General features: G+C 50.7%; 1 protein-coding gene across 1 annotated transcript; it reads right to left on the bottom strand.

Annotated features, from left to right (window-relative positions):
• Positions 1–3,637: 3,637 nt before the first annotated feature.
• Positions 3,638–5,557, bottom strand: LOC146764299 (olfactory receptor 14J1-like). Its single transcript, XM_085565302.1, has one exon. It carries the CDS (start codon positions 4,890–4,892, stop codon positions 3,960–3,962), a length of 933 nt encoding a protein of 310 aa, XP_085421428.1. The 5' UTR covers positions 4,893–5,557; the 3' UTR covers positions 3,638–3,959.
• Positions 5,558–25,526: the final 19,969 nt, after the last annotated feature.

The raw sequence follows: 25,526 nt of genomic DNA, 5'->3' as shown, positions 1-25,526 counted from the left end.
ATGGCGCCACAGCCCCTGTGCAGCCCAGCCCAGGACAGGAGCATTGCGGCTGGGAACAGCCCCTGTGCCGTGGGGCCCTGGGCAGCCTTGGGGCTCTGTGCCCCATGGCCTCCCTGCTGGGCAGCCTCTGCCAGCTCCTGCCAAGCCGTGGCACCTGTGGGGCTGCACAGACAGCCCTGCCCGGGCTCTGCCGGCCTCTGGGCCAGCAGAGAGGCGGCCAGGGCTGGCCATGGCCGGGAACAGGCCCTGAGCCCCGCAGGAGGATGGAGCTGGGCCACAGCCAAACTCAGCCCAGGGCAGAGCTGGGCTCAGCAGCCAGGGCTGCCCAGGGCTGGCACAGACAGAGGCTGGCGCTGACAAATGTCCTGGGCCCCTCCCTGCTCTGTCCGTGCCCCAAGGGCACAGAGCAGCCTCCTCTCTCGGGCTCTTGCCTGTTTTCAATGCCTGCCCAGGCGCTGGCCCTGCCCCACAAGGCCTGGGCTGAGTCCTGCCCCTGCCCGCTCAGCCAGGCTGAGATGGACACTGATGGTTCCTGTGCCAGGCTCTCCCAGCCCAGCCCAGCTCCCTGCCAGCTCTGCCAGCTGCCCTGAGCTCTGGGCAGCACCAAGGGCCTCTCCCCAGCACAGCCCAGCCGGCTCTGGCCCCACAGCTCTGCTCAGCCCAGGCTGCTCTGGGCACTGCCCCACGGCCTCAGCCCCTGCCAAGGGCACAGCAGCAGCTGCAGCTCAGCCAGGACTCAGCCCCACCATGGGGGAAGGGGCTTGGCCAAGGCCAAAGGAGCTCCCTGGCTGCCCTGCTCCCCTCTGCCTGAGGTGCTGAGAGCTCTGCAGCCCCTCCTGCCATCCCATCTGCCCAGGCCAGCACAAGAGCCCCGGCCCTGGGGCCCTCCAGAGCTGCTCCTGCTCCAGGCCCAGGGCCCATCCCAGAGCTGGGGCAGCCACAAAGCTGTGCCCATTTCTGCTCATTGCTGCTCTGATGGGGATGCATCCTCAGCCATTTGGAGTTTGATGATGAATTTTACTGCTCCAGAGGTCTCTTCCTTCTTTAGCCCTTCATTCAGGAATTCAGTGAGAAATGCTCATAAATATTTGTTCAAAATACCCAAACAAGAAAAACCTCTGGGAATAATTGGAGTTTTCAGTTATTCTGTGGTTAATTGAACAGATTATGGAAGTTTATTCAAAGTGAATATACTATATTGAAAACAATGCAGAGAGAATTGTTTTGTCCTGATAAGTTTTCTTTTCTTGTTTATTGATTGATATCAGCAATGTCCAATTAATACTGATCCCCAGAACCTTCTAATGCAGTCTAAAAATATATGAGAATCAAGACCCTTCATGTCTGATAATCAATAACACTTTGTCCCCACTCCCTCCCCACCATGTCCCTCATCAAATCCCTGACAATCCTATGGATCAGGAAAGTTGTGGCCATCAGGAGCAGGGCACTGATTCTTCCCCTGTGCCTCCCACTGGTTGGGCAGCACCTTGAGTGCTGTGTCCAGCTCTGGGCCCCCAATTTAGGAAGGACATGGAGGGTCTGGAGTTTGTCCAAAGAAGGGCAACAAGGCTGATGAGGTGTCTGGAGTACAAGTCTTATGAGGAGTGGAGGTGGGGTTGTTGATCCTGATGACACTGCAGTGACTAAGGATCTTAGGGACTTTGTGACACCAAGGGGCCCCATGGAACCAAAGGGACATTGTGACACTGGGAGGCCTCATGGAATCATGGACACCATTGGGACACTCTGGGGCCTCATGGAACCCTGGTGGCACCAAGTTGGCTGGGAGTGCTAATCTGCTGGAGGGTAGAAGGGCTCTGCACAGGGCCCTGGACAGGCTGGATCCCGGGCCCAAATCCAACAAGGTGAGGTTTAACAAGTCCAAGTGCTGGGTCCTGCACTTTGGCCACAACAACCCCTGCAGTGCTACAGGCTGGGGAGAGAGGGGCTGGACAGCAGCCAGGCAGAAAGGGACCTGCAGGGACTGATGGACAGCAGGCTGGACATGAGCCAGCAGAGTGCCCAGGTGGCCAAGAAGGCCAATGGCTCCTGGTCTGGATCAGGAATGGTGTGGCCAGCAGGAGCAGGGCAGTGATTCTTCCCCTGTGCTGGGCACTGGTTAGGCAGCACCTCGAGTGCTGTGTCCAGTTCTGGGCCCCCAATTAAGGAAGGACATGAAGGGGATGGAGCATGTCCAGAGAAGGGCAACAAGGTTGGTGAGGTGTCTGGAGCACAAGTGCTGTGAGGAGCGGCTGAGGGAGCTGGTGTTGTTGATATTGGAGAAGAGGAGGCTCAGGGAAGAAAAGGTGGTGTCAGGGCACACATTGGACTTGATGATATCCAGGGTCTTTTCCAACCTTGCTGGTTCTGTGATTCTCTGAAACCACCCTTGGAGCAGCTGCAGGAGGAGCCCTGGGCCTCCTCTTCAGAAGCTCCAGCAGCCCAGGTCCCTCAGCTTCTCCTCACAGCCCCAAAGCCCATCCTGTCAGTCCTGCAGAGCCTCTGCAGCTCCTCCTCACTGCCCAGAACAGGGAGCCCCAGAGCCAGACACAGCAGCCCAGATGTGCACCCTGGCCTGGGGTGCCTCTGGCAGGGGAGCAGCACCAGGCACTGCAGGAGCCTGCAGACAATTCCTGCAGCACTTGTGGGATGATCCTGCTCCCCAAGGGACGTTCCCATGGTGCTGAGCCAGGAACTGCAATGGGGAGTGGGGCCAGAGAGGAAAGGGCAAACAGGGATGGGCTGTGTGCAGGGGAGGGAACAGGGGTGTGCAAGAGGAAGAAATCTGTGGCAGGAAGAGTAAAGAAAGCAAAGGTGAAGCCAAGGAAATGCTCAGGGCAGTTTGGGGGTGGCTGCCAGGCAGCCCTGGCTCTGAGCAGCAGTGTCTGCAGTGGGACAGGAAACTCCCAGCTGATGGGAACAAACTTTCTGGCTGACTGCAGAGGCCAGGACAAAGCTGAGTGGTTTCCCTGGCATCCCCCAGCCCTTCCTGGCCCCAGGGCCTGATGGCATTTGTGCTGCCTCAGGTTCATGTCCCCACTGCACCAGCATGGGGGTGCTCCTGCCTGCTGTGTGCAATGCAAACAGGGGCTGCTGAGCCAGTGCTGCCGTGTCTGTGCCTGCAAGGATGCGGCACCTCTGTGAGCTGGGGAAGAGGCCAGGGCTGCAGAGGGGGGATGTTGTTGGCAGCTCCATGAGGACGCTCTGGGACGCTGCCCTGGGCTGTGCAGCGCACTGGGGATGGATCAGCCCCTGCTCTGCTGCTCCTTCCCGTCTTCCCCAGGGCCCCTGCAGAGCATCAGCCATGCTGTTTGCCCCCAGCCTGCCCACGGCCAGCCTGGGGCTGCTCACGGGGGTTTTCTGTGCTGAGCATTGGCCTGGCCGTGTTCTTGAGACAGCCTGGGCAAGGAGCCTGGAGCCCCCAGGCCCTGGCCTGAGGCGTCAGCGCTGCCCCAGCAGTGCCCATGGCCTGTCCCTGCTGCAGCCCTGGCACTGCCACCCCCAGGACTGTGCCCGGCCCCGAGAGCACTCAGGCCCTGCAGCAACACCAGGGCCACCAGGACAGCGGGGCAGGGCCACGGGAGCAGCACTGGCAGCACCAAGTGCTGCTGCTCCTGGGCACAGCTGCTGTGCCAGCACTGATCTGCCCCAGCTCTGCACACAGACATTGCTGCTGCAGCTCCAGAGAAGGCAACCAAAGGGCATCTCTGCAGAAAACTCTGCTGGGAGATCCTTTAGTTCCTTGAAAGCCACTGAGAGCGCAGACTCTCATTGACACAGTCTGTGGCCACAGGGAAGGTGCAGAGAAACAAAATGAGAAATGGCACAAGCAAAGGCATTTCTTTGTTGATAACATTAAAAAGTAAAACAAAGGAAAAGCACCTTCAAAATGAAACCAACAAGAAGTATCAAAAATTACTTTTATTACAAGTGATTTGCAGAAATTGGCCAGGCGTTTAATGTCCCTGGAAGCATCCAGTCATCAGTCTCCTCACTGCAGCCTTGAGCTCCTGGTTCCTCAGGCTATAGATGACGGGGTTCAGGGCTGGAGAAACCACTGAGTACAGAACTGACAGGGCCAGATCCAGGGATTGGGAGGACATCGAGGGGGGCTTGAGATTGGCAAATGCTGCAGTGCTGAGGAACAGGGAGACCACGGCCAGGTGAGGGAGGCAAGTGGAAAAGGCTTTGTGCCGTCCCTGCTCAGAGGGGATCCTCAGCACAGCCCTGAAGATCTGCACATAAGAGAAAACAATGAACACAAAACAACCAAATGCCAAGCAGGCACTAACAGCAAGAAGCCCAAGTTCCCTGAGGTGGGATTTGGAGCAGGAGACCTTGAGGATCTGTGGGATTTCGCAGAAGAACTGGCCCAGGGCATTGCCATGGCACAGGGGCAGGGAAAATGTATTGGCTGTGTGCATGAGAGCATAGAGAAAGGCACTGGCCCAGGCAGCTGCTGCCATGAGGGCACAAGCTCTGCTGCCCAGGAGGGTCCCGTAGTGCAGGGGTTTGCAGATGGACACGTAGCGGTCGTAGCACATGATGGTCAGGAGGGAAAACTCTCCTGAGATGAAGAACGCAAAAAAATATAGTTGGGCAGCACATCCTGTGTAGGAGATGTTCCTGGTACCCCAGAGGGAATTGTGCATGGCTTTGGGGACAGTGGTGCAGATGGAGCCCAGGTCGCTGAGGGCCAGGTTGAGCAGGAAGAAGAACATGGGCGTGTGCAGGTGGTGGCCGCAGGCTATGGCGCTGATGATGAGGCCGTTGCCCAGGAGGGCAGCCAGGGAGATGCCCAGGAAGAGGCAGAAGTGCAGGAGCTGCAGCTGCCGCGTGTCTGCCAGTGCCAGCAGGAGGAAGTGGCTGATGGAGCTGCTGTTGGACATTTGCTGTGGCTGAACATGGGCACCTGTTCATGGAGAAAGGACAGTGAAGTGCTAGAGGAGATACCTGTAACCAAAATCAAAGACATTTCCCATACACTCTCCCCTGGAGCACACATAGACAGCCTTTTGTGTTCTACAGTTCTGGGGTTTTCTTCATAAACACCCTTATATCAGTCCTGGTGTTCCTGGAAATCAGAAACCTTCAGCATTTCTGCTGCACTCAGGGAGAGCAGAGCACATTATATGCGGCAAAGTGATGAGAGGAGAGTGAGGGGAGATGGTCTGATATTCTGATCTTTTTAGAATTTCTCTGGGCTTTGACCTTTCTCCCGAGGAGGATGATCAGCTTCCCACATTTTCCCTAAAAAACCCCCAGGTACAGCTGAGAGGAGATGGATCCACCACAGCCCAGCTCCACATTTGTAGCCAAGGACTCACATTGCTTATTTCACCAACCCAGTGGTATTTTCAGTGTCTCAAAACCTCTGCCTTTTCCCATCAATCTTATAACTCAGAGATGCTCTAGGACAGGTTTGCACCCTGGATTGAAGCTCCCTGCTTGGACTGAAATCCCAGGCACATTTCCAAGTGTCCTTCTGATGGCACTGGATGAAGGGAGGTGCAGCTCCTTCCCTGGCTGCACTGCCAGCACTGCCCAGAGCCGGGCACTGGGGACAGCTGTGTCACCCTGAGCCAGCTGTGCCCCCTGCCAGAGCCCCCAGTGCCGGGCAGCTGCTCCCAGCCCTGTGCTCTGCAGAGGGAACTGGGCCCAGGGCTGCAGAGCTGCCCCACGGCTCTGCTGCAGCTCTGCCTGCACAGGAGGGGCTGCACGCCTTGGAGCCCTGGCCCTGAGGGCAGAGGCTTGGCTGGGGCACAGGAGGGAGGGGGCTTGTGCAGAGGGAGGGGCTGCACTGGAGGGGATCCTCTGGACATCTCTAAACTCTCCCTGGCTCAGCATTTCTGGGTTTTCTTTTCTCTCCTTCCCTGATCTTCTCTCTGCTTCCTGGAGATTTTCCTCCTGCAAGTGTTTCCCTGTGCCTGATCTCTCCCTGCCAGCACTCCCAGACCCCAAATCTCTGTGCACTCTCCTTGGCCTGACAGAACCCTGCCTGTTTGAGGGGCACTGGCTGGGGCAGGTTCTGTTTACAGCTTGGAGAAAGGACAGCTCAGACTGAGCCTGATGGCTCCAGCAAAGGTGATGCTGGTGCTGTCCATGGGCAGAGTGGCTGAAAGCACATTAGGGATCTCCTCTGAAGCTATTGATCACTAAAATAACAGTTCTAATGTCTCATGCGCTTGTCAAAATTCATAATCCACCATTAATATTAATCCCCCTTCCCTGCCACTCTCCAATAACAGGAAAGTGAATAAAAAGTCTTACAATATTTTCTCATTTTTATCAAAATCTTTGTCTTGGAAATATTCTATGAATGATCAGAACCCCTCAGCATGTCAGAGCTTCATGAGCATTTCACCTCCCCTCATCAGAAATACTCAGAGTTGTACTCACAGGGTCTGTGGGCATTGGCATGTTCCAGCTTTAGGAGATCTCTCCAGGAGCTGCAGCTGCATTGTCCTGCAGCCAGAGGTTCCTGTGCCAAGGGCTGGCAGTGATTCTGCCCCAGGCACTTCTCAGCCCCTTCCCAGCCCTGACTGATTGAAGCTCTCTGTGCCTCTGTGCTGTGCCCGGGCTGCCTGCAGGCAGTGCCCCAGCCCTGCTGGGCTGGGAGAAGAGCTGCTCAGCAAGAGAAATGTGCTTTTGAAGCTCTGCTTGGTTACCAGGATCACCCTCTGTGCCAGGAGCCCGGCCCAGCTCAGCAGCACAGACACAGCACAAGGACTTTAATCACCCTCTGGGGCTTTGTGCTCAGGCCCTGAACATCAGGCCCTGAGAGGGAGCTGCAGAAACCTCTCCAGAACTCCAAGTCAGAATCCAACTCCAAAGTTTCTTGGACTTTTAATGGATCCCACTGAGGGACGCAACTGAGAAAGTGTCCCCAGGCCCCAGGCAGAGCAGAGAACTGGAGGCACTGATGACAGGAGGGGACAAAGAGAAGCCAAGTCTTGGTGCCCTGGGGCACAGCAGGCTCTGTGCCACCAAGGGCTGTGAGGAGACACCTTGGCCTGAGGCCCTGGGGCCTCCTGGCACAGCCCCAGCCAGGCTGGGCACTGTCAGCCCCTGGTCTTGCCCTCAGCATCCCCCCCTAGTCCACATCCCAGTGGCCTCAAGGATCTGCTGGAAGGAGTCCCTGGGGAGCCTTGGTCAGGAATGGCCCTGGGGGCTCCTTCATGCTGCCAGGGACTGCAGGTTTTTCAAAGGACTTTGGCTTTTGCTTTTGCCTTGGAGTCTCTGAGAGGTTTGGCAATCATGGCCTCTAATTATCTGCTGCAATTAGTCCCTGGAGAGGCTTTGAAATTAACAACACTCAGTGGAGCCCTTTAATGCTTCAAGGTACTTCAGTTATTTTAATGTACTTGGTGTTTCCCTTTTGATACCAACTCTGTGAGAGGTTTGTGCAATCATGACCCAAATTATCTGCTTTAATGAGTCCCTTGAGAGCTTTGTTCTGACACTCAGTGGAGCTCATTAATACTCTGAAATATTCAACTTTTTTGTGGTACTTTGCATTTTCCTTTGAACACTGAGAGGGTCTTATGCCATTTTGAGTCTCTGAGAGGTTTTTGAGACATGCTGGCCTTCAATTCTCTCCTCCAAGAAGTCCATGAGGAGCCTGCGTTGGGGATGGACCTCAGTGGGACCCATTATTGCCTCGAAAAGCTTTGGGGTCTTCTGGCTTTGACTGCAAGAAAAGTTTGTGCAATCTCCTCTATGGCCCTGAGGTTCAAGGTCTCAGCTCCAAATGCACCACGGGGCTCATTAGGATCAAGCAAGTCCTGAGAAACCATGGCTCTGCCTTGATTTGCCACTGTTGTCGTGCAGTTCATCAGGAAGTTTCTGTGCTGGTTTTGGTTCAACATTTTGAGATTTCTCGGCCAATGCATTAATTAGTGTGGTAGGTTCAGTGTTGGCTAATTACAAGTGCACTCACTAGAATATACTTACTCATTTCCTGCTGTGAGGTAGGATTAGGAGAAAGGCAAAGTGGGCTCATGTCCTGGTTTGTAAGATAAGCTTGTATTCTATTTGCCATCTGTTGGAGGTTGGGCAGTTTTGTTATCTCTTCCAAGAACAATGGTTTGCTCCTAAGAGGTAATGGTTTGTTAATGGGCCATTGACTGACTCACTGCAGGGCTGGTAACGTAACACCATCCCATTGTGAGATGCTCCACCCAGAGGGGGAAGCCAAGCACTCTTTTATTGTATAAAGGGGTACCTTTTGGGGGACAGAGCAGCTCTCTCTTTGCGGGATTTCCCAGAGAAGCAGCTCCTTCGGCAGAACTCCCGAGAGAAGCAGCTGGAGCGCGGTGAGGCGGTGGCGGCGGAGCTCGGAGGCGGCCCCGGCCCAAAGGAAGACCGGCCCAACTGCCACCAGATCTTCAGAGAAAACTATACCCTTCTAAAGATCACCACTTCAGCTGCAATTCATCAGCCACTGCAAGAGAAGCAGCTATCATTTCAACCGGACTGCTACCAACACCCCGAATCCTCAGGTTGTGGACTTTATCACTAGTTTTGTTTGTACCAATTGCATTTGCCTTTTTAAATTGTTATCTAGTTTTCTCCTAGTAAAGAATTGTTACTCCCATTCCCATATCTTTGCCTGAGAGCCTTTTAATTTAAAAATCCTGGTAATTCGGAGGGAGGGGGTTTACCTTCCCAATGCACAGGAGGCTTTTGCCCTCCTCCACAGACTCCTGTCTTGTCAAACCAAGGCAGCATGGCCACCAGAATCCAATGCACCGGGTACCACGAGCCTGAGCAGGGACTGTTATAAACGAGCACAATAGGCTGTCTAATCCAATTAAAAGGATTTATTAATAGTAGAAAGCGAAAGCAAATCAGCGCGCGCTGGGCGGCAGTAGTTCCAACTACCGCGCTTCGTTCCCCGTTTCCCCCCCACTTATTGGGTCGTCTCTTCCGGATGTGTGACAGTCTGGTGACGCTCTGGTGTCTTTTCTGCGCAGGCGCACCCTGTTGTTAGGTGGTCGTTTTCTGCCTCTTGGTGGCGCCAGTAGTCTTCCTCGAGGTTGTCTCTGTGACCTGGAAATTTTCTCAAAACAAGAAATGTTATCTCTAGGCACGTTTACATGTTTTGCTAAGTCTGTAACGGAACTGTCCTTGAAAGATATTCACTCGCTTAGGTGTTTAGGTGCCTAGCAGCAACTTTCTCAAAACAGTTTCAACTCCCTAAAAAGTTTGTAACGGAATTGTCCTTGAGAGATATTTACTGGAATGTCTGGCAAAATGAGAACATGTTCAGACAAGTGAAAACTCTAAGTAAAAACTCTATTCTGTGAATGTGAGAAAACTCTATATTATGAACAAAAAGGCCTTATTTTCCTAACAATATCCCCCCTTTTTATTTTTAACCCCCTTTTTGTTCATTAAAGCGCTCTAATTCCCTTTTGCTCAATTCTAAATACTCTTCAGTCTCTACTCCGCTAAGTGGCTCATACTTTGGCCTTACTATCATTAAATGTGCAGCTTCTAACCTATTTTTCACTAGTGTAATAAGCTTGCTAAGAATACATGGCCCAAAAGTAAGTATTAGAATTAGTAAAATTACTGGTCCTGCAAGGGTGGATAATAGAGTGGTTAGCCAGGGAGAATAGGTGAACCAGGATTCATACCAACTCTGCTGGGATTCTCTTTCTCTTTTTCGTTGTTCTATTTGTTTGCGTAACTCAGCCATCGTGTCTTTTACAATACCTGTGTGATCTACATAAGCACAACATTCTTCTTGCAAAGCAACACACAGTCCCCCTTGCTGTAAGAATAACAAATCTAATCCCCTTCGGTTTTGGAGGACTACCTCAGAAAGGGATTTTATTGATTTAACTAGTTCACTTATGGCTTTATCTATTCTACTCAGATCTTCATCTACAGATGTGCGCAGAGCTTTCATACCCTGGGTTTGACTTACTAAGGAAGCGACCCCTGTTCCTACTCCCGCTCCTCCTATGCTGAGCAAAATTGCTACTGTTAGTGCTGTAAGTGGTTCCCTTTTAACCAGGTAGTGTTCAGGGGTCTTCTGATGTTCTAATACGTATTCTTTTGGGTGGTATACGATTCTGGGGATTATTAGAACTTGAATGCAGAAGTCTGAATTATTAAAGGCTCTTACCGATAGGCAGGGTGTGACTCCAAGTTGTTGACATACCCACTTAGTATTGACTGCTGGCATAAGCCAATCAGAAGGCTTGTCTGTTCTGCTAATGCTCATTGTTGTGTTGCAGAGGTGTCGCATATCTGCTGGAACTTTCCCTACACACCTTCCTTGTCCACTAACCTGGGACAGGGTAATGCCTGAAACATTATCTCCTTCCTTTTTCCAGAGACACTCTTTTGGATTTGTACCATTTATTTCCCTTGCCTCAGATGTAATCCCAATAGCTTCATAAAAGGGTGGATTTATCATATAGCAAAGCCAACATCCTTTAGTTAGGTTAGGATGGGTATGATTCAAAACTCCAGAAGTAGCTTGCATAATTTTCCATAAGGTTGTATACTTCTGCACTAATAGCTGAGGTTCTTGATTACCTTTGTTTGATTTTATAACATTATCTCTGGTTTTATTACTCTCCTTTAAGTCATTGCTTATTACTGGATTTGGGCCTATAGGGCTAGGGTCATGTGGTGCTACCTCCTTTTTTATTTGTATCAGATTCCCTGGATCATGTCCTTCTATCCAATGCCTAATCCCCCATGTTTTGCCTATTAACCATCCAGAATCACTTGGTTGAGTGACATTTAGGTAAAGAAAGGTGCAGTTCCCAAGTAAGTTTTTCCCAGTCCAAGGCCACTCTCGTGGTCATTTACACCCTGCTGGTCCATGTCCTACTTTTAAATATTTGTCTAATCCTCCACCCGGAGCCCACGCTGATGCTATTGTTTCACAGCCCCAATAGGCGCAGTAATAATGTTCGGGGTAATTACAGTATTGCTTCCCTGGGTTCGAAGCAGGGCACATATAGAAGCTTGTTAAATTTAACAGTCGCCCGCATTTTAAATTTCGAGTTAGATCACAGATCCCAACCTTGAAGCTTGGTGCTCCAGGTCCCGTTATTGTCTGTAAAATATGACGGGTATCGTGATCCTCCCATCTGCTTAAGGTCCATTTAAAGGGTTCATGTATATTAACTGTGGCACTCTGAAGGGGAAGCCATACAAACATAAAAACCCATAGGATTGAGTGATACGCACTGCAGGGGAGGGTGTTACTTATCATGCTCAGTTTTACATTCCCATTCTCCCTCCTTCCGTTGTCACCATTCTCATACTCATGATGATTTACGTTCTTTTTCAAGGTTTGGGAGGGCCCCTCATCCCCACTACCTACCTCTCTGTCTCGCCTGTCAACTTGGTTGCTACAAGTTACAGGGCAAGCCATCTTCTCGACAGCAGAGATATTCTTCAGGGGTGGGATCGTTCCCTCTCTCCCACTTTGATCTCCGGGAGTTCCAATTTTTCGTATTCAACTGTGGAGTGTCGCACCTGAGCCTTTTGACTAATTTGCGACACTTGACCTGGACTATATCCGTGAGGAACGGACCCAGGGGTTCATTGGAATGGTAACAGTGTGTCACGATCCGCTTATAGCGGGGTGTCGTGATGGTTCGTTAGCCGATCCCAAAGTGCAAAAGACAATCAGCAGTTTAATCACAACAAATGCACCTTTATTAAGGGCCAAAACAATAAATGCGATAGTGGGTTCAGAAAAGAAATAAAAAGGATAGAGAGAGAGAGAGAAGGGGGGATGGGAATAGCTACCAACACAGGCGGAGTCCTCACTGGTCCGGACGATGTGGATCCGTCTTGTTGTGTTGGGGAGAGTCTCCGAAGTTCTACCTATCCCAGGGGTCCAGTTATAGTCCACAGAGGGAAAAGGGGGGAGCAGGCAGAACAATGAGAGTCTATTGAAATTGCTGTGGGGGAACAAGTGTATTTACAGAACATCATCTAGGCTGAACAAACACAATAAGGGATAAGTCCATTGAAGTTACTGGAGAAGAACAGGTTCAGGTCATTCTCTCCCTTCGCCCACTGTTTGTGGTAGGAATCTCAGTCGCAGTCCTTGGGGAGAGGGTTCTTGATCTCCGTCTGTCACGGTGGTAGCGAGGCAGATGAGGGGTCTTCAGTGAGAGACCACCAGAGTTACCCCAACAGTTCATTTGGCTTAAAGGTGGAGAGTGAAGCAGGAATTGCAGTAGGCCGCTCTGTGCTGGGTCCACGCTGGGTCTTCGCCAAGTCCTTGCCAACTCCTTGCCAAGTTCTTGCCGGTCCTCGTTGGGAACAGCATGTAATGGTACAGCGGCTACACCTGCACTGTTGCCTTCTCCAAGCCGGAACTGCAGAGGGGGAAGGGAAATCCTGCTCGTGGCAATCGGCAGGCAAATGAGTGAGGGTCTTCAGACGGCCTCTTACACAGTGGAATTCAGGGTTTATTCCTTTTATGAAAACCTCCCACCACTCAGGGGATCCTTTAGTCAATTCCCGAGTGGCAACCTTGTAATTTAGTACTTCAGATATCAATTTGCGCTGCTCCAGCCAGCAGCGTTGACATACACTTCTTGGAGCTCTCCCCTTTCTGCAGTGAGCCCACCACAATCCTTTACAGATTTTGCAGGAAAAACAGGCAAAAGGGTAACAATGACAATCTAACCAGCTACACCTTACTCTAATACTTTGATGTTCAGCATGGCCCTCCCCTTCCCAAGGTCTCTGTTCTTTTTCAAGTCGGATGAACCGATAAAAGGGCTGCTGGGCTGAATCCTCTAGACGTTTACAGTATCCTGGGGGCTTTGTTTCTCCAACTAGTTGTACTTGCAGCCCCCAGTTATCTCCAACCCAAATGTCCCTAGAGCTGATAGAGTTCATGAAAATTATTTGTAAGTCCTTTTTACTGTTAGCTTTAAATCCCCCGGCTTCCCGTCAATTTTCCAGCTCGTTTCTCTGGAAGCTGTATGAAATCGAGTTGGATCCACCGGCCCCTTTATTCTGCTAGCATGAGTCCATCCCTTCTCTGCTGTGCGGACTGTGGAGTCAGTGGTGATTAAAACCAGGTATGGTCCGTCCCACTTTGGGGTGATTGAATCTTCTTTCCAGCTCCGGATGAGGACCCAGTCGCCGGGTTGTACCTGGTGTAACACAAGATCTAGGGGTGGTCTTTGGGCCCACATCCCCTTTTCCCATAACTGTTTTTTATATTTCATTAAAATGGTTAAATATTTATTAATACTTTGATCAGTAATGTTAGGATTGGTTTGAACTTTTTCTAGGGAATAGGGCATCCCATACAGCATTTCAAATGGGGACAGTCCTATATCAGCTCGTGGCTGAGTTCGAACATTTAATAATGCCAACGGCAAACATTTTATCCAGGATAATTTAGTTTCTAGTACTAATTTGGTGAGTTGTTTCTTAATTTCCCCATTCATTCTTTCTACCCTCCCCGAACTCTGTGGATGCCAGGGAGTATGTTGTTCCCATCTTATGCCCAGAGCTTCTGCTAGCATCTGTGTTATTTTTGAAGTGAAATGGGGGCCTTTATCAGAGTCTATCGTCTCTGGGACCCCATATCTAGGTATTATTTCTTCCAGCAAGGCTTTTGTTACTGTCCGAGCTGTCTCTCTGGCAGTGGGGATTACTTCCACATAATGTGTTAAATGATCCACTATAACTAAAAGATATTTTAGTCTCCCTATCTTGGGGAGCTCAGTAAAGTCTACTTGCAGATTTGAAAAGGGCCTCTTTGCCACTGGCCTCCCACCCAGGGGTAGTTTCCTTAGATTTTTCCTGTTTACCCGTAGACAGGTTGGACAACTCCTAGTAATCCCTTTCGCTAAGTCATGTAGGCCCACCGTCATATAATGGGTGGCAAAGTGATCCACTAGTCCTTGAGCGCCCCAGTGTGTTCTCTGGTGTAATTTACTGAGCACCCGCTGGGCTATGGCTCTAGGTAGAACTTCCCTCCCATCCTTTAACAGCCATTTCCCTGATTCCTCTTTTATTCCTAATTTTGTAAGCTTCTCCTGTTCTTCTATTGTAAATATAAGCTTATCCAGGGTCCTTTGGGGTATCCACAAGGTCCTTCCTAATTCCCTCACTTAAAGTTAGTGTTTTAATAATTGCAGCCTTCTTTGCCTCATAATCTGCCGCATTGTTACCCCTACTCCGGTAATCCATTCCCCGTTGATGCCCTTTTAAATGGACCACTGCTATCCTGGTAGGGCCTCTCAAAGCCCTCAGGAGGGCTATTATTAGTTTCTGATGTATTAAGTCCCTTCCCTGTGAGTTCACGAGGCCCCTCTCTTCCCATAACTTCCCAAAAGTGTGCACCACCCCGTATCCATATTTAGAATCTGTATAGATGGTCCCCTCTTTTCCTTCTAATAGTTCCAAGGCTCTTAGGATAGCGTATATCTCGCAGGCTTGGGCTGACCATGTTTTGTCTAGGGGTCCAGATTCGATTACTTTTAAGTCAGGCCCCCCCACTATGGCATATCCTGATCTTCCTTGACCCTCGACTACTCTGGATGATCCATCAACAAACAATTTTTCTCCAGTCTCTAATTCCTCTTCCTCTAGGTCAGGTCTAATTTTGGTTTGTTCTTCTATAGTGATTACACAGTCGTGCATCAGTGATTCAGTTTCGGGCTCTCCGAAGAGGAAGGAGGCTGGATTTTGCAATGAGGTGGTTTCTAAAGTGAAATTAGGGGTTTCTAATAGAATCCCCTCATACTTTAGGAGCCTGGCATCAGAGATCCATTTGTCTGCTTTTTGCTGCATCACACTCCGTATGTTATGTGGAGTTAACACCTTCAGAGTGGCATTAAAGGTGATCTTCCTTGCTTCTTCTACTAACTCCGCACAGCCTGCAATTATTTGTAAACAGCCCGGCCATCCCCTACTTACAGGGTCTAAAATTTTAGACAGATATGCAATAGGTTTCTTTTTCCCCGCCCAGTCCTGGGTAAGTACTCCATAAGTTACCCCATCTGTGATATTGACAAATAAAAAGAAGGGCCTCTTTAAATCTGGGAGGCTTAGGACTGGAGCATGGACCAGAGTTTCTTTTAATTCCTGGAATTTAGATTTTTCTTCTTCTGTCCACTTAAGGTGTCCATCTTGGGTAAGTTTTTGATACAGAAATCTTGCCTTCCCAATATAGTGCTCAATCCACTGCCTACAATACCCTGTAAGTCCTAATATCTGACGAATTTGTCGTTTATTTTGCGGTAGAGGCAGGGATAGGATTGCTTGTACTCTATCTGGATCAATTCTCTTTTCTCCCTTTTTCAAATAATGTCCCAGGTACCTAACTTCCTCTTCTACAAATTGTAGTTTTGCTTTAGAGACTTTTAATCCTTTCAGTCCCAGGAAATTCAATAGTTTGATACTTTCTTTCCGGACTTTGTCTTCTTCTTTACCTGCTATTAACAAATCATCCACATACTGAACTAGCTTTACCTCTGGGTCTGTTTTATAATCTTGCAAAATTTGTTCCAGGGCTTGCCCAAATAAATTGGGCGATTCCGTAAAGCCTTGAGGTAATACAGCCCACCTGAGTTGCTGTCGCCTCCCCGTGTCAGGGTCCTCCCATTCAAAGGCAAAATAATCTCGACTGGATTCGTCCAGAGGGCAGGCCCAAAAGGCATCTTTCAGGTCTATGACACTATACCACTCGTTCTCAGGTCCCAGTTTGCTTAAAAGAGTATAAGGATTTGCCACTACTGGGAATCGGGCCACGGTTCGCTTATTAATTTCCCTAAGGTCGTGCACCAAACGATAGGATCCATCTGCCTTTTTTACCGGGAGTATAGGGGTGTTAAAAGGCGACATACATGGTTCTAGCAGTCCTTGGTTTAACAGCCTTTCAACCTCAGGTTTTAACCCTCTCCTCCCTTCTAGTGAAATTGGATACTGTTTTATTCTTACCGGGACCTCGGGATTTCTGATTTTTACTGTAAATGGGGTTATATTTAATTTGCCCACGGTCCCTGGATTATACCACACTTCGGGGTTTATTTTCTCTTCATCTTCTAAACGGAGGGAACAGAGTCTGATCTTTAACTCCTTCTCTACCACCTCAATTTGAACTCCTAATTCAACAATCAAGTCTCTCCCTAACAAATTGTAGTCTGCTTCAGGAACTAATAGGAAGTCACCCATCCCCATTTTAGTTCCCGATTCTACCACCACCCCTTTAATAATTTGTACTTCAAATGGTTCCCCCTTAGCCCCTATTACCGTGGCTGTCTGTTTCGATAAATTACAGCCCTGAGGCAGAAATTGAATAGTAGATCTTTCTGCCCCCGTATCGACCAAGAAATCTATTTCCTGGCCCTGGGGACCCACCTTCAATTTTATCAAGGGCTCTTTTTGATGTTTCCTGGTCCCCATAAAGTAGAGCCCCTGACTCCCCTATTCGATTTTGAACTCCTCCTCGTCCCTTAGCCTCCTTCTGCACTCCTTCTTGAAATGTCCCTTCTTACCGCAATAATAACACACCCTTTCTCCTACCTTTCCCTTGTCACCCTCCCTATTCCGAGTGACTCTCTTCTGTCCTTCCTCCGCCCGCCTGCTTTCCCTCACTGCAGCAACCATCATTTTCACCTGTCTCTTCTGACTTTCATCCTCTCTTCGGACATAAACCTTCTGCGCCTCTCGCAATAATTCTGCTAAATCCCTGTCCTGCCAATCATCCATTTTCTGTATCTTTCTCCTAATATCATCCCAGGATTTAGAGACAAACTGGACTTTAAGAATTGCCTGTCCCATTGGGTTATTCGGGTCTAACCCCGAGTACAGCTGAAAACTTTTCCTTAACCTCTCTAACCATTCAGTGGGGGTTTCATCCTTCTTTTGTCTGTCATTAAATGCTTTATTTATATTCTGGCCCCTAGGAACGGACTCTCTTATGCCATCAATTAATATGGTCCGAAAGTCCCGCATGTTAGCTCTATGGGCCGCATCCTGGTTATTCCAATTAGGATTCTGGAGAGGCCATTTGGTATCGGCCGGGTGCTGGGCATGTGCGGGTTGGGCATCCCAGGCCCGCATTCCAGCAGTTCTTATCATGTTCTTTTCCTCAGCCGTGAATAAAATGTTAAGTATAGATTGTAATTCCTCCCAAGTGTATATATTAGGACCTAAAAATTGATCCACCCGCTCTGCCACGCCCAGGGGGTCTTCTAGCAAATTTCCCATCTCCTTCTTAAAGTCTCTAACATCCCCCGAACTCAAGGGCACCGAAATAAACCCAATCCCCGGCTGTGGTCCCCCCATCGGCATTTCCCTTAAAGGAAATAGTTTGCCTTGCGTCTTACTTCGGGTAAGAGGACCACGCGAGCCTGAGGGTTGATCAGAGTCTGAGTCTGATTCTTCCCCATCCGATTGTGGAGGAGGAGGGGGTGCATTTGGCGCAGGGGGAATGTAGGGCGGGGGTGCAATAATTACTTCTTCCGCTCGCCCCTTCTTTTTCTTTCCTCCTGAAACCCCCGAGAGTTTAAACACGAGCACCTCCGGCTTTTCTGTCCAGACTCGGGCATAGGCACTCTCCTCAGGGTTAGAAGGTTGTTTAGCGTGTATCCAACCATTCAACAGTTGCTTTACCCAGTCCTCTGAGGACCCAAAGATGGGCCAAAACACACCTTTAGAAATCTCTTGTCCTCCCCATACTTCTATGCAATAATGTATCATCTTTGCCTTATCCTTCCCAAGTGCCCCTGGAAAGTGCTCCCAATTTGTCAGCATAAACCCTAAGGGACTATCCTTAGGAATTGGGGGAAGTTTTACCCCCACCTGGGAGGGGGATTTACTCTTGCTCTTCCCCTGCCCCATGTCCTCCAGAGTACCTTCAATCACTCACGACAGCACAATCGCTTCCCCTGGTTCGTGGCCCAGGCCCTCGCGGGCTCTGGAAAACGCACTACTAAGGGTCCACACTCGCTTGGAGAATCCGGCTGCCGGTTCTCCTCTCATTCACACACACACTCGCCGTACTCCGGGATCCCGAACCCCGCCCGGACGGATCACCTTTATACTTACGCGTCCTGCGTCTTCGTCCGGACTTTTGTGCACAAAAATTAAGGGGTACCCTGGGCCCGCTTCCCTTTCTTTGCTTTCGCTCTCTAGGCTTTTAGGTTCGTCGGTCGGGATGAGGGTGAAAACCCCGGTCTGAGTCCGCTCAAAGGAGCGGAATCGTGGCGCCCCTCTCAGAGAGAGGTTCCCCAGATCCCGATCCGAGTCACGGCACCAAATTGTTATAAACGAGAACAATAGGCTGTCTAATCCAATTAAAAGGATTTATTAATAGTAGAAAGCGAAAGCAAATCAGCGCGCGCTGGGCGGCAGTCGTTCCAACTACCGCGCTTCGTTCCCCGTTTCCCCCCCACTTATTGGGTCGTCTCTTCCGGATGTGTGACAGTCTGGTGACGCTCTGGTGTCTTTTCTGCGCAGGCGCACCCTGTTGTTAGGTGGTCGTTTTCTGCCTCTTGGTGGCGCCAGTAGTCTTCCTCGAGGTTGTCTCTGTGACCTGGAAATTTTCTCAAAACAAGAAATGTTATCTCTAGGCACGTTTACGTGTTTTGCTAAGTCTGTAACGGAACTGTCCTTGAAAGATATTCACTTGCTTAGGTGTTTGGGTGCCTAGCAGCAACTTTCTCAAAAGAGTTTCAACTCCCTAAAAAGTTTGTAACGGAATTGTCCTTGAGAGATATTTACTGGAATGTCTGGCAAAATGAGAACATGTTCAGACAAGTGAAAACTCTAAGTAAAAACTCTATTCTGTGAATGTGAGAAAACTCTATATTATGAACAAAAAGGCCTTATTTTCCTAACAGGGACCACCCAGCCTAGCCCCGCCGCAGCCTGGCTGCAGGGAACCCACTCTGCCTGTGGGGACCACATGCCTCTCCTGCTGCTGGCATTGGTCTTCATCGCAGGACCATGGCCTCCTCTTCATCTTTTTCATCTATGTCCATGTCCTCGGTGTACTCTTCCATGTCCACGTCCATCTCCTCTTCCACATCCACATCCACCTCCATCTCTTCCTCTCCAGTCTGTTCTCCACCCACCTCCATCTCCTCCTCCGTATCAATTGGTGTGACCACCTCCATCTCTTCCTCTCCTGTCTTTTCTCCCTCCACTTTCATCTTCTCCTCCCTATCAGTCTGTGTGTCCACCTCCACCTTGTCCTCTCTGCCTGCCACAGCCTGCAGAGGTAGCAAACCTCAGAGTGGGGTCCCTGTCCCACCCCATCCCCCCAGAACTCCAGCCCACCCGGGCAGCTGGGGGGATCCACCTCCATGGAATGGCACGTAACCTTCCTCAGGACAAATGTCAGCATCCTGCAGGGATGGATGGTACAATCCAGGCCTTAGGCAGCAGAGTCCAGGCTGGAGTCAAATGGCATCAGGAACGGAGAGATGGAAGCTTTAGGCCCAGCTTTGCCTCTAAATGTTCAAAATTGAATAAGAGTGGAGGGCAAATGGTGGGACACTGGTTTAGCTCTAATTGGTGAATATAGTCTCTGGTTTTTTCTTTTTTTCTTTCATGCTCTTGCAGGTTTAGCTGTTTGAAAGGAAGCTTGGCACAATATCCATTGTCTTCTCCATTTGTGAAACACTGAGCAGAGTCTGGGCAAGCTGATGTTGCAGAGCAAAACCTGCCAATGTACTGGTGATCCTAAGCCTGGAGGATTCAATTAAACCCAGTCAAAAGTAATTTCTGGAAAGTCAAGCCTGGTGTACATTTTCTTGAGTTTGGCTATGCCAACTTCAACTGGGTTTTATAATAAAGCAAACAAAAACCTCAAACCGAAAACGACAAAACCCAGAAAAAAACAAACCCACGCAATCAAACAAATAGATTTAAAAAATCCAAATAAAACCAAAGGGAATGAGGGGTTAGTATTAGTTTTGAGTTCATCACAGCAGGCAAGTGGCTACTTTCCACGGGATCACCATAAAAAGCCACAGATAACAGCTGCTCCAAAATACACCCAACAGGAGAACCATCAAAGTCATACTAAGCAACTCTGGGGGCAGCTCCCCATGAAGGTGAGGGATGAGCACACAGTGGTACAGCTCCAGCCTTCCCCAGCCTCCAGGCTGCTCTTTGCTCCTGATGTAAGAGCCGTGCAGGACTGTGGCCCCTCTCAGTGCATTATAAGTTATTCCCACAGCTCTCACTTGAGCCCCTGGCATTTCCAGAGCGAGATGCAGGCACAATCCTACTGCCTGCTGAGCCTCTCTGGGAGATCCTCAGCATCTTCCTCCCTAGAGCCACAAAAGAGCTCAGGCTCTCCCTGAACTGGGTTTTCAGGGGACGTTTCCATGTCCCTGCGAGATGTGTTCATCATTCATCAGGCTGTGCCCAGCCTGGATCAGGACAGCTTGGATGCCACATGGGATCCATCCTTTGTCCTACCATGTGATCCTCAATGCAGTGGGGATAAAAAGCCCAGCACTGGGGAACCCCCAGGTGCTGCAGCAGTGATACTTTTGGGAGAAACACGGAGCTGTGCATGGCCAGCTTGAAGTCTGCACTGCTGTGAGCACCAGGCCTGCCATGCTGAGCCCAGGGCCACAACCAGTGCTCACCCTGACTGGGACATTGAGTCCCAACATGGGATCCCGTGGGACAGGGCACGCTGGGATTTGCCCCTGCAGCTACCCAGTGTGTCCAGAGAGACTGCAAGGAGACAGTGACCTCTGTCAGCGGGACCCTCTGAGTGGGACAACCACTCCTGGGGTGGCTGTGCCAGCTCCCCCATGAACCTCCAGCCCTGGGAACCTGGAGCAAGTGGAAACCGCAACTTGGCCAATACTGCCTGTGCCCAAAGCAAATGGAAAGAGAATTGGGGTGGGAAAAATCACGGTTGTTTATTTACAGAAGAACAGCAATGAAAACACAGAACACATTTAGATTTGTAAGAATATTTGTAATAACAACAGTTTATAGAAGGTATATACCTAAGAACATATCTAACAACAATATCGGAAATGTATTTACAGAAGACAAAACAACGCCCTAAAACCTATATCCTAAAGGCAACAACAAACTCTAAAAACTATGTACAAAAGGGTGCCATCTCTGTCCGTGATCTCCATCACTCGAGGAAGAAAAGCAGGTGCCATGGTCACTGCAGTCAGGCACAGAGAGGTCTTCCGTGTGTCCCAAGGCTAGCACAGCAGGACTCAGCTGCCAGAGCTGAGGCTGGCTGGGTCTGGGGGCTGGGCCCCAGGCACTGCCATGGGGCTTGTGTGGCCCAAAGCAAGCACAGGACAGGCTGGGCATGGCCACCAGAATCCAAGGCACTGGGTACCACGGGCCTGAGCAGAGACCACCCAGCCCAGCCCCGCCCCAGCCTGGCTGCAGGGAACCCACTCTGCCTGTGGGGACCACATGCCTGTCCTGCTGCTGGCATCGGTCTTCATCCCAGGACCATGGCCTCCTCTTCATCTTTTTCATCTATGTCCATGTCCTCGGTGTACTCTTCCATGTCCACGTCCATCTCCTCTTCCACATCCACATCCACCTCCATCTCTTCCTCTCCAGTCTGCTCTCCATCCACCTCCATCTCCTCCTCCGTATCAATTGGGGTGTCCACCTCCATCTCTTCCTCTCCTGTCTTTTCTCCCTCCACTTCCATCTCCTCCTCTCTATCAGTTTGTGTGTCCACCTCCATCTTGTCCTCTCTGCCTGCCACAGCCTGCAGAGGTAGCTAAACCTCAGAGTGGGGTCCCTGTCCCACCCCATCCGCCGAGAACTCCAGCCCACCCGGGCAGCTGGGGGGATCCACCTCCATGGAATGGCACCGTACCTTCCTCAGGACAAATGTCAGCATCCTGCAGGGATGGATGGCACAATCCAGGCCTTAGGCAGCTTTGGAGACTGATGCTCTGAGGTATCGGGGCAGGAAAAAGAAGGGTGACAGGAGCAGCAGGAGCAGCGTGCAGCGTGTGCTGAGCCCAGGGCCAGCGGTTGTGTTGTGCTGCTTGCTGGCTGCTGGCAGTTCCAGATGGGACATGGATTGTGACATGACCATTGAGCTAGAGAGCCTTTGGTTCCATGCTTAGCAACGTTCCCCCAGAGCATGGTGCTCAGAGCCCTGTTCCCAAGGATGGGGCATCCACAGCCTGGGCCAGTGCCTCAGCACCCTCAGTGGCAAAGAGCAGCTTCCTTAGATCCAGCTTCAATCAGCCTCCTGCAGGTGAAAGCCGTCCCCCCTTGTCCTGGTGCCACAGGCCCTGTGGAACACTCTGTCCCAGTCTTTCTTGTGGCACCCTTGCAGTGCTGCAGAGCTGCAGTGAGGCCTCCCCAGGGTCTCCTCTTTCCAGGCTGAGCATCCCCAGCCCCACGTGGACAGCAGGCAGTGTGATCAGGGGAAGTCCAGGCTGGAGTCAAATGGCATCAGGAACTGGGAGATGGAAGCTTTAGGCCCAGCTTTGCCTCTCAATGTACAAAATTAATAAGAGTGGAGGGCAAGATGGTGGGACACTGGTTCTGCACTAATTGGTGAATATAGTCTCTGGTTTTTTCTTTTTTTCTGTCATGCTGATGCAGGTTTGGCTGTTTGAAAGGAAGCTTGGCACAATATCCACTGTCTTCTCCATTTGTGAAACACCGAGCAGAGTCTGGTCAAGCTGATGTTGCAGAGCAAAACCTGCCAATGTACTGGTGATCCTGAGCCTGGAGGATTCCATTAAACCCAGCCAAAAGTAATTTCTGGAAAGTCAAGACTGGTGTACATTCTCTTCATTTTGGCTTTGCCAACTTCACCTGAGTCTTATGAAAAAGCAAACAAAAAACTCAAACCAAAACAGACAAAACCCAGAAACAAACAAACCCACGCAAACCAATCAAACAAATAGATTTAAAAAATCCAAATAAAACCAAAGGGAATGAGGAATTAGTATTAGTTTTGAGTTCATCACAGCAGGCAAGTGGCTGCTTTCCACGGGACCACCGTAAAAAGCCACAGATAACAGCTGCTCCAAAATACACCCAACAGGAGAACCATAAAAGTGGTACATAGCAACTCTGGGGGCAGCTGCCCATGAAGGTGAGGGATGAGCACACAGTGGTACAGCTCCAGCCTTCCCCAGCCTCCAGGCTGCTCTTTGCTCCTGATGTAGGAGCCGTGCAGGACTGTGGCTCCTCTCAGTGCATTCTAAATCATTCCCACAGCTCTCACTTGAGCCACTGGCATTTCCAGAGCGAGATGCAGGCACAATCCTACTGCCTGCTGAGCCTCTCTGGGAGATCCTCAGCATCTTTCTGCCTAGAGCCACAAAAGAGCTCAGGCTCTCCCTGAACTGGGTTTTCAGGGGAAGTTTCCATGTCCCTGCGAGATGTGTTCATCGTTCATCAGGCTGTGCCCAGCCTGGATCAGGGCAGCTTGGATGCCACATGGGATCCATCCTTTGCCCTGCCATGTGATCCTCCATGCAGTGGGGATAAAAAGCCGAGCACTGGGGAACCCCCAGGTGCTGCAGCAGTGATACTTTTGGGAGAAACACGGAGCTGTGCATGGCCAGCTTGAAGTCTGCACTGCTGTGAGCACCAGGCCTGCCATGCTGAGCTCAGGGCCACAAGCAGTGCTCACCCTGGCTGGGACATTGAGTCCCAACATGGGATCCCATGGGACAGGGCACGCTGGGATTTGCCCCTGCAGCTACCCAGTGTGTCCAGAGAGACTGCAAGGAGACAGTGACCTCTGTCAGCGGGATCCTCTGAGTGGGACAACCACTCCTGGGGTGGCTGTGCCAGCTCCTCCATGAACCTCCAGCCCTGGGAACCTGGAGCAAGTGGAAACCGCAACTTGGCCAATACAGCCTGTGCCTGAAGCAAATGGAAAGAGAACTGGGGTGGGAAAAATCACGGTTGTTTATTTACAGAAGAACAGCAATGAAAACACAGAACACATCTAGATTTGTAAGAATATTTGTAATAACAACAGTTTATAGAAGGTATATACCTAAGAACATATCTAACAACAATATCAGAAATGTATTTACAGAAGACAAAACAAAGCCCTAAAACCTATATCCTAAAGTCAACAACAAACTGTAAAAACTATGTACAAAAGGGTGCCATCTCTGTCCGGGATCTCCATCACTCCAGGAACAAAAGCAGGTGCCATGGTCACTGCAGTCAGGCACAGAGGGCTCTTCCGTGTGTCCCCAGGCTGGCACAGTGGGACTCTGCTGCCAGAGCTGAGGCTGGCTGGGTCTGGGGGCTGGGCCCCAGGCACTGGCATGGGGCTTGTGTGGCCCAAAGCAAGCACAGGACAGGCTGGGCATGGCCACCAGAATCCAAGGCACTGGGTACCACGGGCCTGAGCAGAGACCACCCAGCCCAGCCCCGCCCCAGCCTGGCTGCAGGGAACCCACTCTGCCTGTGGGGACCACATGCCTGTCCTGCTGCTGGCATCGGTCTTCATCCCAGGACCATGGCCTCCTCTTCATCTTTTTCATCTATGTCCATGTCCTCGGTGTACTCTTCCATGTCCACGTCCATCTCCTCTTCCACATCCACATCCACCTCCATCTCTTCCTCTCCAGTCTGCTCTCCATCCACCTCCATCTCCTCCTCCGTATCAATTGGGGTGACCACCTCCATCTCTTCCTCTCCTGTCTTTTCTCCCTCCACTTCCATCTTCTCCTCTCTATCAGTTTGTGTGTCCACCTCCATCTTGTCCTCTCTGCCTGCCACAGCCTGCAGAGGTAGCAAAACCTCAGAGTGGGGTCCCTGTCCCACCCCATCCCCCCAGAACTCCAGCCCACCTGGGCAGCTGGGGGGATCCACCTCCATGGAATGGCACCGTACCTTCCTCAGGACAAATGTCAGCATCCTGCAGGGATGGATGACACAATCCAGGCCTTAGGCAGCTTTGGAGACTGAAGAGATGAGCTATCTGGGCAGGAACAAGAAGGGTGACAGGAGCAGCAGGAGCAGCGTGCAGCGTGTGCTGAGCCCAGGGCCAGCGGTTGTGTTTTGCTGCTTGCTGGCTGCTGGCAGTTCCAGATGGGACATGGATTGTGACATGACCACTGAGCTAGAGAGCCTTTGGTTCCATGCTTAGCAACGTTCCCCCAGACCATGGTGCTCAGAGCCCTGTTCCCAAGGATGGGGCATCCACAGCCTGGGCCAGTGCCTCAGCACCCTCAGTGGCAAAGAGCAGCTTCCTCAGATCCAGCTTCAATCTGCCTCCTGCAGCTGAAAGCCGTCCCCCCTTGTCCTGGTGCCACAGGCCCTGTGGAACACTCTGTCCCAGTCTTTCTTGTGGCACCCTTGCAGTGCTGCAGAGCTGCAGTCAGGCCTCCCCAGGGTCTCCTCTTTCCAGGCTGAGCATCCCCAGCCCCACGTGGACAGCAGGCAGTGTGATCAGGGGGAGTCCAGGCTGGAGTCAAATGGCATCAGGAACGGAGAGATGGAAGCTTTAGGCCCAGCTTTGCCTCTCAATGTAGAAAATTAATAAGAGTGGAGGTCAAAACGGTGGGACA

Source organism: Lonchura striata, chromosome 35 (assembly GCF_050655825.1).
Source record: "Lonchura striata isolate lonStrDom1 chromosome 35, ASM5065582v1, whole genome shotgun sequence".
In the NCBI taxonomy this organism is placed as follows: Eukaryota; Metazoa; Chordata; class Aves; order Passeriformes; family Estrildidae; genus Lonchura; species Lonchura striata.
The sequence above is the reverse complement of the archived record's forward strand: the minus strand, read 5'-3'. Positions and strand labels throughout refer to the sequence as shown.